Source organism: Solanum verrucosum, unplaced genomic scaffold (assembly GCF_900185275.1).
Source record: "Solanum verrucosum unplaced genomic scaffold, falcon-dt-bn FXZP01000182.1, whole genome shotgun sequence".
Lineage (NCBI taxonomy): Eukaryota > Viridiplantae > Streptophyta > Magnoliopsida > Solanales > Solanaceae > Solanum > Solanum verrucosum.
Genome location: NW_026020378.1, coordinates 6,788,539 through 6,801,947, shown reverse-complemented (window position 1 = coordinate 6,801,947; position 13,409 = coordinate 6,788,539). Strand labels below are relative to the sequence as shown.

General features: G+C 32.3%; 3 protein-coding genes across 4 annotated transcripts in view; all 3 read right to left on the bottom strand.

Moving 5' to 3' along the window:
- Positions 1–2,780, bottom strand: part of LOC125838658 (TOM1-like protein 9) — a 76,294-nt gene extending 73,514 nt beyond the window's left edge. The window contains exons 1-2 of the mRNA XM_049517703.1: positions 2,570–2,780; positions 1,573–1,657 (exon numbers count right to left, since the gene is read on the bottom strand). Coding sequence (XP_049373660.1) covers positions 1,573–1,657; positions 2,570–2,780 — 296 coding nt within the window. The remainder of the gene's footprint in view (positions 1–1,572; positions 1,658–2,569) is intronic.
- The window catches only part of LOC125838848 (TOM1-like protein 9), a 68,596-nt gene that overhangs the window by 4,880 nt on the left and 50,307 nt on the right, over positions 1–13,409 (bottom strand). Inside the window, exon 11 of one of the 2 annotated variants that reach the window (XM_049517879.1) lies at positions 5,482–5,679. The exons of the other annotated variant lie outside the window; for it this stretch is intronic. The gene's annotated coding sequence lies outside the window, so the exon portion shown is untranslated. Of the gene's footprint in view, positions 1–5,481; positions 5,680–13,409 lie in introns of those variants that run through there. 2 annotated transcript variants of the gene reach the window in all.
- Positions 6,596–7,277, bottom strand: LOC125838849 (uncharacterized). The gene has a single exon (XM_049517881.1). It carries the CDS (start codon positions 7,227–7,229, stop codon positions 6,648–6,650), a length of 582 nt encoding a protein of 193 aa, XP_049373838.1. The 5' UTR covers positions 7,230–7,277; the 3' UTR covers positions 6,596–6,647.

Sequence of the window (13,409 nt, the reverse complement as noted above, 5' to 3'; positions counted from 1 at the left end):
GCAATAGATTCATCTTGGCCAATACACGCTGCAACTCATCATTCAGCCCTAGCCTTGGCAGAGCAGTGATTTCATCCCTGCAATCAGGTAAATGTAAGGATCCCAACAGGAAATCACAACCAAATGGTCCGTAAAATAAATATGGCAGAGCAGGAGGAAAACATAGCAAAGACTTGGACTAAGAATAAGAGATTCGATTGAAGTTCCAATATCATGGCCAGTCCAGCATATTTGTATTGCTTGATAAAATATTGTTGTCCTAACTGAATCACTAGAACTTCTATTGCAAAAAATAAGGACAGCAGATGGCATTAAAAATGGTTAGGCTTTACTTCTCTCCCCGATAATGACATAATTAGAAGCTTCAAGTTTCAACTAATTACCTTACCCTCTTTTCACTAGAAAAATAATCCGTAGATATGGAACTCATAAATAAATAAAAAGGAATCTAAAAGACACTAATCAATAAATTCAGAAGAAAAAAATAGCAAGCATTTCCCCCTCCTGCTCTCAGTTTCCCGACAAAGCATCGTTAACTGCAAATGCAAACAGTGGGTAAGGCTTTATTAACCAATTCAAAACCTAAACTCTTACTTGCTAAAAATTAAAACTATTCCAGACGATCTAAAGCAAGCAACAATCACAACAAACTTTGACTACTTGAAGAGTCTACGTCAACAGGACACAGGCGTTCCTACACCTCTTTAAAGAGCATCATGCGACATGCGCTACAGTGTGTTAATGAGAATGCCCATCTCACTTACCGAAAAAATAATTAAAACCTTCCAGGTTTCAATCAGAACCATCCAATAAATCTGAAAATCATTTATCAAGAATAATTTTGAGAGGATTGTCAACAAAAAAACATACCTTTTAACCATAAACATGAAATGTTAAAAAGCAAATGTACCCAAAAAATCAAGTAGAAGCACTAACTAACACTGAACAATTAGTTCAGAAACCTAAGTAAAAATTAAAAGCAACAACTTAGAGAGTAGAGTTCTCCGGATATTATCACTATGTTTGCAAATGATTGAACTCTCTGACTTTGAACTTGTTGATAATTAGAACCTACATTAGTAGTTAAGCTATATGATACTAGAAAAAATAAAGGGAAGCGAGTTGAAACTCATGAGATAATTCAAAAAGGGAAAATAAAGTTAAACTGATGTGAAGAATTGCTAAGTTAAGTTTGGGTTCGGTTCGGAGAGTGCAGTGTGGAACGATTAATATGAAAGTACAATACACAAATAGTTTGTGGATAGACCAGACCTTCCAAGTTTTGACAAAGACCATAACCCAGCAACAAGCACAAACAACAAAGGAAAACTTTGCCAAATTCAAAATAGCAAAGTTTAGAGTATTGGAAGATGTGTGGGAAAATAATTCTGCAGATAAATGAGAAGAAACTACAGGTTAAATAAGGCCAAGTTGACACAAGATGGAAGGGAGAAAATGACAAAAAGAACAATCGAGATCTGACCAGCCCATGCAGGAACAAGAACAGGACACTTTTTTAGGAGATAAAGTTGCACATGACAGCTTGAAGAAACAAGTAACTAAAAGAATAACACCAAAGACGTAGACGGAGCAAGTGTTCCGGCAATGCCAGCAGTCTCCATCTGCTGGTTCAAGGAATGAGTTCCATGTTCAGCCCCTGAGTTACAATAGGGGGAAATTGTTGGCAAGTCGGCTCAATTTCCTCCTGAATCTTTGGTAACTCCCGTGTACATATTCGTCGGTCCATTTGCATCAGAGGACGAAACCATTAATGTAAGGACCACGCATTTTACCCTGTTCATTGACATGCATCCATCAGTTGTAAGTACAGCTTGTGGGTACACCACACTACTCTGTAACTCGCTGAAGCTTGTGGATACACCAAAATACTCATGTCACGAGGCGATGAAACTTTCCCACTCTCACCATTAGACTGGCAACTCATCTCCAGACACAATGGTGAACCATATTTTGCAAGCAACTGATAGTCTTAACTCCTTGAGTTAGTAAATCCAAACAGAAAATATTAATCCTACCAGCTTTTGGTACATACCGTTAAGCTCCCAAATTCTGTGTTTTCAAATTCTAAACTAGCTAAATCGCGTAAGAGTTTGAGAAACCAGAATAAAACATTTTATATATGAAGTAAGATGTTCATGACAAGGCATCAATTAGACCAGCCCAGATACACAAAAGACTAAGAAACCTTACTTACTTTCACACACAAGTTGTAAGTAGAATAAAACTTATATCAGACTATCAAATAAAGGAAATTTAGAAAAAAACAGCAGTTAGAACCTGATAATATAGATGAGTAATGTTTTTAAACATAAACAAAAAAGTAAACTGGCTCTAATCTGTTGTTCAATCACTAAAGTTGAAGGCGTTGTAAAGATTGCATAATCTCCTGCTTGTCGAGAACAATCTGCATCTTGTCATCAGATTTGTCATTATATTATTATTAGCAGCTTTGGTCTTGATCATCATGGTTAATAAGACATTTTTCCTCTCAACTTTGCTTTGGGCAGATATGTAGGTGCGAGATAATATTCTCTAATCTGCCATTCACTCTTTCTCAATCTGGATGATGACTTGTCTCTACCATCATCGACGTTGTAGTAGTAGTACCACCCAATTTTGATGTTGCCAATGTGTCTCTTGTTGGCATCAAAAATTCCCTTGAGTTTGGGGGTAGATTTCCAAAACCCAGGAGCCTCTTTACTATCAAATATTTCAAAAAAGATTTTAAAAAAATCATTTTTTACGCCATCTTCCGCCATTGTTGCCCCCACCCAGTCCACCCCGTCAGATTTTTTATTTTAAAGAAAATGTTTTTGGAATATTCAAATTTTAAAAAAAAAACATTTTTTACCCCACCCCTACCCCCGCCCCCGCCACCCCCACCTAGGCCATCTCCATCAAAAAAAATTTAAGAAAAAATCATTTTTTACGCCACCCCCTTCCCACAACCCCCACCCCCACCCCCCTCGTCAATTTTTATTTTTAAAAAAATTGTTTTTGAAAAATATATTTCGAGGTGAAAGTCTGGGTCAGATCTGAGGGTCGAATTTTGGAATAGTCCACCTAGTTGAGGAAAGGTACAAAAAAGACTTGTTGAGTCTTGAGAATGCGAGTGATTTGATGTAAATTGTTGATAGCAACCGAACTCATAAGAAACTTGAGTGCTTAATGTGTAAAATATTCTCGTTATTTTGTTTTGTTTGATGATTAAGTATAAGCAAAAGTTTAAGCTTGAGGAAGTTGATAAGTTGGGAACTAATGTCTATTACTTGAATTGTAGCCTCTCTATAAGTAAAGGTCTAGCACTTATTTTGTTGGTCTTACTCTCAGGTCTATGAACTAAAAAGGAAACAAAGGAATAAATGTATCAAAAAATTTGAAGGAAGACCAAGTTTAGAGCAAAAAGCTGAAAAATCAGAGAATTGAAAAATATGCAAAAGGGCAAAACATGGAGACGATTTCTGTTCATCTCCACGATTGGAAGGAATCACACAGGAACAACATGCTGATCCAGTCCACGACGGTTGATGAAGACATAAAGTTCGGAGCCTATGACAAAATGGACAAACGTGGAGATGATTGCCAAACGCAATTGGTCTTAAATCCTCATAGAAAAATCACATATTAATTCCTCACAGAAAGGTACATAAACCAGCCAGGTACTAATAAAAGTAAGTTTAGCATTCGTTTCTCAAAAAGAAAAAAAAAAAGTTTAGCATCTGCAAAATCATGGACTTGGCAGACTCTTATTAATTTCTGGCATTTCTTAAGGATTAATAGAACGCTTTGTTTTGGCTATATATTATTTACCAATTCAGAACTCATGTAACTTCAAAAATTTATGTGTTCTCAAACAAAACATTGGTTGGTTGGTTTGCCGTTTGCTTTTGCCAAGATGCATGTGTCAATGGCATTTTCACAAACTCACCACCTTAGAGTTTGCTACATTTAGGGCTCAAACGCCAACTTTGACAACACAGTTAGAAAATATAGTAAAAAAATATTCCGTGTTTTGGGTTGATAAGTAAAAATGACTACGCTTTTAGGATATTAGGAGTGCCATTTGGGGCAAGGCAATAACAATAAGAATTCAATGGGCTGGTAAGGCGACCGTTTCAGTTTATGGATCAGCTGTATCTCCTTGCACACATTCTTCCACAAGGAGAGGATGAATTTGATGCCACACAATACATATGAACAGATTATACAACACTATTTCCAAACTCAATTGACAAAGAAAAGCCATAGACTCAAGAATCTTCATTGATATTCGCTGGAGTAGCTCATCAGAGTTTTTATGAAAACCATTGTTTAGATGGCACAAGATACAAAGTAAAATGAACTTAGGACTAAGAAGGGTCATTTCTCTCATCATGACAACAGCTAAGAACTCACAAGGATAATTTACCAACATAAAATGAAATGAAATGCAAACCTAAATTAGACTTCGACTACCCAATGAGACCCATCCAATTAACAAGCATGCCACTAAAGCTCGCTGGTACGCAGTGCAAAAATAATTACATATCTAGCAGGAGCTAACAGTAGAATCATTCACTTCCTTTTTGCATAAAGTTAGTGAACATCATCCATTCTAGTAAATGTTCAATGCTTTTGTTTAGTGCATTTGACTACATAGTTTCTAAACATGTATTCGGTTTAATATTTAATATTCAGTAACGGATTACTCCTATTTATTTACCACATAAATAACAGTAATAATATCAACATTAACATTAAAATATGTATAAAGACCTATTTTGTATATTCTTACATTTCAAGGAGATTAATTAGATATATGAAAGAGGAAAATTGTAGTCTCAACTCATAAATTCCCTAGTAGAATGTTGAATTGTCGATCAATAGTCAACCGGGAGAAGAAAACATACGCCTGCATGGTAAAATCTGGGGAACATCTTTGCACCTTGCAAACCATTATCATCTTTATCCTCGGCAAGTTTTCAACAAATGAGTTATTCAAGTCCCACAAACCAGAAGATATACACCCTTAAGATGTCTTAATGCACCTCAAGGGCAGTATGAATGGCTGATAGAATCATAGAACCACCTGCTGATATCTCACTTCTGAAGCATGAACAGTCGACCAACCAGTTTACACACTGCAGTATAATATCTTCAGATTCCATTTAAAGCAAAGGGATCGAGTATATAGAAACAAATACCAAACCATAAAATAGTGAAGACACTGTAAAACTTAACTTCCCCTGTTGTAGCTCAGCAAACAATGGATTATATTACTATTAAAATTCTTTCAGTCGAGGCATTGATGCAATATCTCCCTTTTGAGCCATATAGCTCTTACCAGTACAGGAGTTCATATTGCTTGTAAAAACTTCCAAGTAAAAGCACAAATAACTGCATGACAAGTTATAACAGCGCCAAGCTGGACTAAAAAAACATAAATGAAGACATTCTATACATATTCAAGCTCGCCAAAAAAAAAGGAAGTTCCTCAGCTTTCTTTGTCATCTTGGTTTTGCCCTCTACAAGAAATGTACACAAACTCACAAAGAACCATTAAATGCATATGGACTAAAAGAAACAATGTGTGAAAATTAAGTGTTGAGGGAAATGTCAGAACAAACACAAGCTTGATTACTAAATAGATGTAAAATTATATTGAAGAAAAAAGGGAAGGTGCAGAACCAGTCACTTTCACATGCTCCCAGCTCTTGCAGATTTGAAAAAAAGTGTTTTGGGTGATTTGAACTTTGAAATGCCAACAAGGCTCCAAATAACCTTCTAAGTGAGGCAAAGAGATATTCATAGAGAAGCAAATGTACCAAAACAAAACCAAGTAGAAGCACTAACTAACACTGAAACAATTAGTTCAGAAACCTAATTAAAAATTAAGAGCAACTTAGAGAGTAGAGTTCTTCGGATATTATCACTATGCTTGCAAATGATTGAACTCTCCGACTTTAAACTCATTGATAATTAGAACCTAAATTAGTAGTTAAGCTATATGATACTAGAAAAACAAAGGGAAGCAAGTTGAAACTCATGGGATAATTCAAAAAGGGAAAATAAAGTTAAACTGATGTAAAGAATTGCTAAGTTAAGCTTGGGTTCGGTTTGAAGAGTGCAGTATGGAACAATTAATATAAAACTACAATAGACAAATCGTTCGTAGATAGGCCAGACCTTCCAAGTTTTGACAAGACCATAACTAAGCAACAAGCACAAACAATAAAGGAAAACTTTGCCAAATTCAAAATGGCAAAGTTTAGAGTATCGGAAGATGTGTACCAGCTTTTGGTACATACTGTTAAGCTCCCAAATTCTGTGTTTTCAAATTCTAAACTAGCTAAATCGCGTAAGAGTTTGAGAAACCAGAATAAAACATTTTATATATGAAGTAAGATGTGCATCACAAGGCATCAATCAGATGCAATGCTTAAAAAAGAGAGATTAGACCAGCCCAGATACACAAAAGACTAAGAAACCTTACTTTCACACACAAGTTGTAAGTAGAATAAAACATAAAGGAAATTTAGAAGAAAAAAAAAACTTAGTAAACAACAGTTAGAACCTGATAATATTGATCAGTAATGTTTTTTAACATAAACTAAAAAGGAAACTGGCTCTAATCTGTTGTTCAATCACTAAAGTTTAAGGCATTGTAAAGATTGCATAATCTCCTGCTTGTCAAGAATAATCCTCTGCATCTTCTCGTCATTATTATTATCATTATTAGCAACAGCTTTGGTCTTGATCATCATGGTTAATAAGACATTTTTCCTCTCAACTTTGCTTTGGGGCAGATATTTGGATGTGAGATAATATTCTCTAATCTGCCATTCACTCTGTCTCAATCTCGATGATGATTTGTCTCTACCATCATCGACGTTGTAGTAGTAGTACCACGAAATTTTGATGTTGCCAATGTGCCTCTTGTTGGCATCAAAAATTGACTTGCGTTTGGGTGTACATTTCCAAAACCCAGGGGCCTCTTTACTAGCAAATACTTTACAGTTTTCTCTATTCTGAAAAGTGATCAACAATCGTATGTTGTTATTTGTGCCCTTGGTAGATTCAAGGATTTGTGATGGACTGAATACTCCGATTCCGTAAACATCATCGACATCCATAACAGTATGTTTACGAGGAAATGGCTTCCCCATTACATACTTCACCAAATTGTTCATCATCTCCTTGTCCATTGGATGACGAGTACTTTTCCCCATTATATTCTCAAAACAAACAAAATTTTCTATTGAATTCTAAGAACAAGAAGATGATTCTATCTATTACCTTAGGGTTCTTTTTTTTTTCATTCAGTTCCTGCCTGTAACCCTAACTTAAACGTATTTCTTTTCTATATAGGAGTAAATAAAAGTAAAGTAATAAATACCAAAATCGAACTAAACTGTTTGACGTGCGAATTTTAGTAGCTATTAAAATCGAATAAAAGTATTTGATGTAAAATATTTAATAGCTATTAAAATCTAATAAAAGTATTTAACGGGCGAATTTTCATAGCTATCAAAATCAAACAAAAATATTTAACGTGACTATTTTAGTAGCTATCAAAATTGAACAAAAGTATTTAACATGAAATTTTTGTACCGCCTCAATTTTATTTTATTTTAAAAAGTTGGTCACAATAATCTGTAAGTAAGGTTTGGGAAAAGAAGAGAATGATGTTATCAAGGAAAAGTCACTTTTGCTCTATAAACAACCACTCTCGCCTGCACACGCTATTGATATGAAATTGGACTATTTTGACTCCAAAAAACAGATCAAAATTGTCCATAAATTATGTGAAACGGGTTATTTATATCCTTCGTTATATTTTAGGATTAAAAATGTCTCGCCGTTATTTTAAGAGACCACAATTATCCTTAACGTAACAGAAGTGATGTGGATGACACTAATTTCGCTCTTAATTTTAGTGGGTTGGGTTTAGCGAAAATGAGTTAGGGTTGAGTTATTAATTGGGTCAAAAAAATTTGTGGGCATCCTAGTTGGCAAGCCTAGGTGGCGGAATTAGTGTTGTTAAGTCTTAAGGGTAATTATGATCTCTTAGGATAACGATAAGAACATCTTTTATCCTAAAAAATGTAACGGATAGTATAAATGATCTATATCGCATAGTTCAAAGACAATTATAATCCTTTTTATGTTTTGACTCTAATAAATTCAAATATAGGGGATTGTAATTTTATATTTTACATGAATATTTAATAGATAATTTAAATTATATTTTTGTTCCTTCTTTTTTATCATCATGGTAAAATACGATTTTTTTTCTCTCTACTAATAGATTGGTGTATTCTCTTCTCCAAGGGAACGGATCTGGCACTATAATTTTGAGTCATCTATCCTGTAAATGATTGCCATATCAAAATGTCATGGTGCTACATTAAAGATGGAAAGAAAAGAGTAAATTTGTTTACCACTAATACGACCTTCCTCGCAACTGCAATGTCCAAATCCAATAATTCGACATCCTTTAGCATTGAGCTAGTGTTAAAATATTTGACTGTTTCACTGTGAATAATGTTTAAGGTGTAAAACGTTACTACAGTAACATTTTAGGTCACTAATTTGTAAGATTTGATTCCAAATTTGCAGATATCAATGGCCCGTGGATTCTTAATAAACGTTACTATGAATAATGTTTTAGGTGTAAAACGTAGTAAGAGTAACGTTTACGTATTAGGCAGAAAACGTTACTCAGAGTTACGTTTCTTGATCCACAATATTGCACACAACTTAATTATTTTTTAAATAAAATATCCCTAAAATGTTACAATGAAGTACGTTTATACTAGTTTTGTAAAAAAATAATTAAAAACTGTATTATTTTGATGAATTGATTTAAATAAGATTTAAATAATGACTTATTTTAGTTAGTTAGATTTTATTATTGTTGCAATTATGAGATGATCAAAATATATTCAATTCCATAATATGATCATAGTGAATTTTAGCCATGCTATTCCCCTCGAACAACTGCAAAGTTTATTCTTCTATCTTTTGTTACATGGGAACCCTTCTTGTCTCTGTTATGAGTCCATCGGGGCTCCCCATTTTGCATTTCGTCGGGTTGAAATCCAACAATCTCCTTCTTATCCAGACAACCTCGCAATTGAAATCATGTGGAGTTCGGGAAGAGAATATAGGTTGTATGAGAAGCTGAAACAGGCTAAAGTGGAGCTGTTACAGGTTCGGAAGGCAGGAAATGAGGCTGATATATGAGCTATATACACTGATATACAATTTGTGTATATAAAAACAGGAATTGGTTTGAGGTCCAAAAATCAGCATCTTTTGGCCCAATGATCTGGGCAGCAATAGGCCCAAAAGACCCAAATTATTCTCTCCCTTTCTTTATTATTTAATTGTCTTTATTTATTGTTTGTTTTCTTATCATTAACTCTAAAATTATTAATTAACCTAATTAAATTCCTCAAAAGATTAACTATATACTTTATGTTAGTTTATTTTAACAAAATTTCTTATTTTATTGAATATCTTTAAAATGGTTTTCATAATTTAAATAATCAAATTGGTTTTAAATTGTTATTTTAAAATGAATCAAATAAATTCTGTAATTTTTATTGTTAATTTTGTTAAACTCTTAATCACTTGCAATTTAATACAAATATTTCAATTAATATCCTCTTTTCTTAAAAATTGAAAATTGTTCTTTGTTTACCTAATTTTTTCAAGTTAATCATTTTTCTAAAAAAATAGTCAAAATATATTTAACCAAATCGTAGGATAACCGCATGTCAGCGGACACTTCAAATGCTTTAAAAACCTTCTTGAAGTGTAAATGAGAACCACTTACCCCTTTTCTCTAAATTTTAAAGACTTAATTTGTTAGTCTTTTTAAATTAAGTTTTCTTAATTTCTTTACAAAATTAAGTGGTGACTCTTTTCTAAGTATTTTTCTCAAATTATTTTATATTTAAAACATTTCAAAAAATGATTTTTCTATAAATAGTAAAATTACGACATAACAATAATATCATCACCTCCATAATTAAATGTCAAAAATAAAATACCTAACATCAAGCGAATGTGAAAAGCATTTCAATTCCCAAATAAATCGTATGCTAATTCCAGATTTAAGAAGAAGTTGTCTTTGTGTGTGTTGTCTAATCGGTAAATAGTAACTATTTTGAAAAGAATTAGTTAATTATTTTCTCATTTCCTGTTGTTTGTTGTCCTCACAAGCCACAATTTTTTATGGGCAAACCACATAAATCCCACTAGTTTAGGTCTTAATTATTAAGATTCTCAATAGTTTCAAATATTACTTCCTGTATCATATTTTATGCTTAGGATACATGAGTCTGAATCCATGAGATACATGCAGTATCTGCCGAATTTTAAAATTGAGATACAAAATTTATTTATTTAAATTAATTGGTTGGAATTGATTTCCTTAATTAGAGGAGTAATTGAGGATTTTCAAAATACATAGATAATTAATTTCATTTTATTATTCTTTGAAATAGTAAATTCATTAATATTATTAATATAAGATAAAAACATGTATATCTTGGTAATGCAATTTGATTAATTTCAAATTATTACTCTTAAAATAATAAATTCATTTATTTGATGTATCTATATCAATATATGATGTATCCAACAAACTAAACACTTAGATACATGAGTGTCCTGCAAGTACATTCATATGTATCATAAAAGTATCTAGCATTAATTTCATGTATTTGTTATAGGTATCTAGTATTAATTTTATGTATCTATTTATATATATATATATATATATATATATATATATAATATTAATTTCATGTATCTTTTATATGTATCTAGTACTAATTTGATGTATCAAGTATCAATTGCATATGTTATATCCAAAAACACGTATCTCGAATACATAGTAAGCATATACATCTAATTATGTGTATCTAAATATGGAATATACAAAAAGAAGAAGCATATACATCTAATTATGTGTATTTAAATTTCATACGTTATATCCAAAAACATGTATCTCGAATACATAATAAGCATATACATTTAATTATATGTATCTAAATATGAAATGTAGTTGAATCACATGAATTTAGGAACAAATCACGACTATAGAATATCTGTCGTATCATTAATATCATCGTGTTGTTAAAAATCATGTATCCAAAATTTAATGGTGGATACATATACATGGTCAGACACCCCATTACTAAAAATACAACTCAGATCTTAATTTAGATTACTACTTATTGGATACACATGTTTCAAGGGCTATATCAAAGTAATATTGGTACTACCAAATCCATGTCACGATAACCAAAGAAAGTCTTAGAAGAACACCAGCAAACAAAAACTCTCTACAATACTCCCTTTGATCCTTTTGCATTGTAGCATAACATAATCAAAACTAAGATCCATTTCTTCCGGAGACAAACAATTAAGACCCACTCTGAATTAAAGTTTTCTCTGTAGCAGTTACTTTGATTTGATCTAGTTATAAATGAACAATACATAATAATATTTGGATTCAGGAGAATTTGTCGGCCATGGTGATGATATCTTGAGAAGAAGAGAGTAGATTAGCTATTGTTGGAATGAAATTGTACGATGAAATTCCTGAATCATAAAGGAGGAGACATAATTGAGTGATAAATATGGGAGGGGAGAATTAAGAGATAATGATTGATTTGGAGTGAAAGAGTTAATTAAGCAGATAATTAATCAATCATAGTTTTAAGGTATGTGGGTATATAATAATCTAATTGTATCTTCAAATAATATATTAATATATGGTATAAAATATTAAAACTGGTAATATATGTAATTGTTTGAAAGTAAAGATAATATTAGTATATATAGTAGTGATGTATGTCGAATAAGACAGTTTATCCATTTTTTATTATCTCAATCATTACATTACAATAGTAACTAAATAATAAATTATAGGAATACATATTTAACATGTGTAATCAAGTGATTTAAGGATGGTTTTTTTTACATATCACACACATTTAATTTTAAAATGAAAAAAAAAATAAAAAGAGAAGAAAATATTAATGCAATTGAAGGTTAGAGGTGTCATATATTGTCACGCCCCGATCCTACATCCTAATCGGGATTGACACTCAAGAACCATTGTTGTCCCCAAGCGAATCATTGACCTAACTTAACTCTTAGCGAAAAATTTACTCATAATGAAAACACTTTAAGAAGTAACTATAACCCAAATGATAACTTATAATGTTTTAGAAATAAACATTCAACTAACCAAAGTGACATCTCAAGTCTCAACATAAAGAAATGAAATGAAAAAACTCATGAACTAAGCATGTCTAACTATCTATGAAGTCTCTGCTACCTAAGATGGAAATCAGGACAAGACCCTCGACATCCAAATAAACTAAAATGACAAAACAAAATAAAGGGATTCTTCCGAAGCAAGGAGGCTCACCAACAACTTTGAATCTCAACATGATCAAGAAGCGATGGGTTCTGATCCTGGTTAGATGTATCTGCATCTTTTATGCAGGCTAAATGACGTCAGTACATGGAATGTACGAGCATGTGAGGAAAAATCTAAAACAAGAAATAAGCTTGAACTAAAACTGAAAAAAAACACTTACCTCATCCCGACTCAACTTATCTCAATATAAAGCAATAATAAAAATGCAATATAAATAAAAACTTTAAAACATGTAGATAACAACATAGTGTATTGAAAGACACGATAATAACTTAAATTTGTATATGAAAATACAAGTAACTCTGTGGGAGATTCTCTAACTGACAATCATCACTATGAGCTATTTGATGATACATCGTCTCGCCCATGTTGCTAGAACTGTCCTATACTTTGCCAGGGTATAGAACTCCTCAACTAAGTAGATTCACTAACTATGTTTAAAAATCAATAACGAATCGTCTAAAAAGTATGACCCTTTCTACCCACGTTGGTTACATGGTTTATGAGAACTTTGAGTTTTATGAACTCGTCCCCATATCATTTCTCAATACTACTCTCAAAAATATACTCAGCTCATATGTTTTAAAACATGACTTTCTCGGTGGTTTACTAAAAATCTATCTCTTAAAAGAGATGGTATTCAGAACTGCTAATGAAAACCCTTTTTGGAAATTGATTCTTCCTTTCTTCTTAAAGGTGAAAACATTTACTCTTTGGAAATATTTAGTTCCCATATAATATTTTAAAGAATATGAACTCGATTCTTCTCTTTCTCAAAATCAATGCTTAAGTCTTAAAACAAGTTTTTAAAAATTATGAAAGACTTTTGCAAAGTCTCTAAGAACTCTTTAGACTTGACTCTTAGCTCTTCCTTGAATTTGAATTATGGATTGAAGGGTTATGATCTCATGTTATATATGATCTCTTGATGTTTAGACGTACCTTA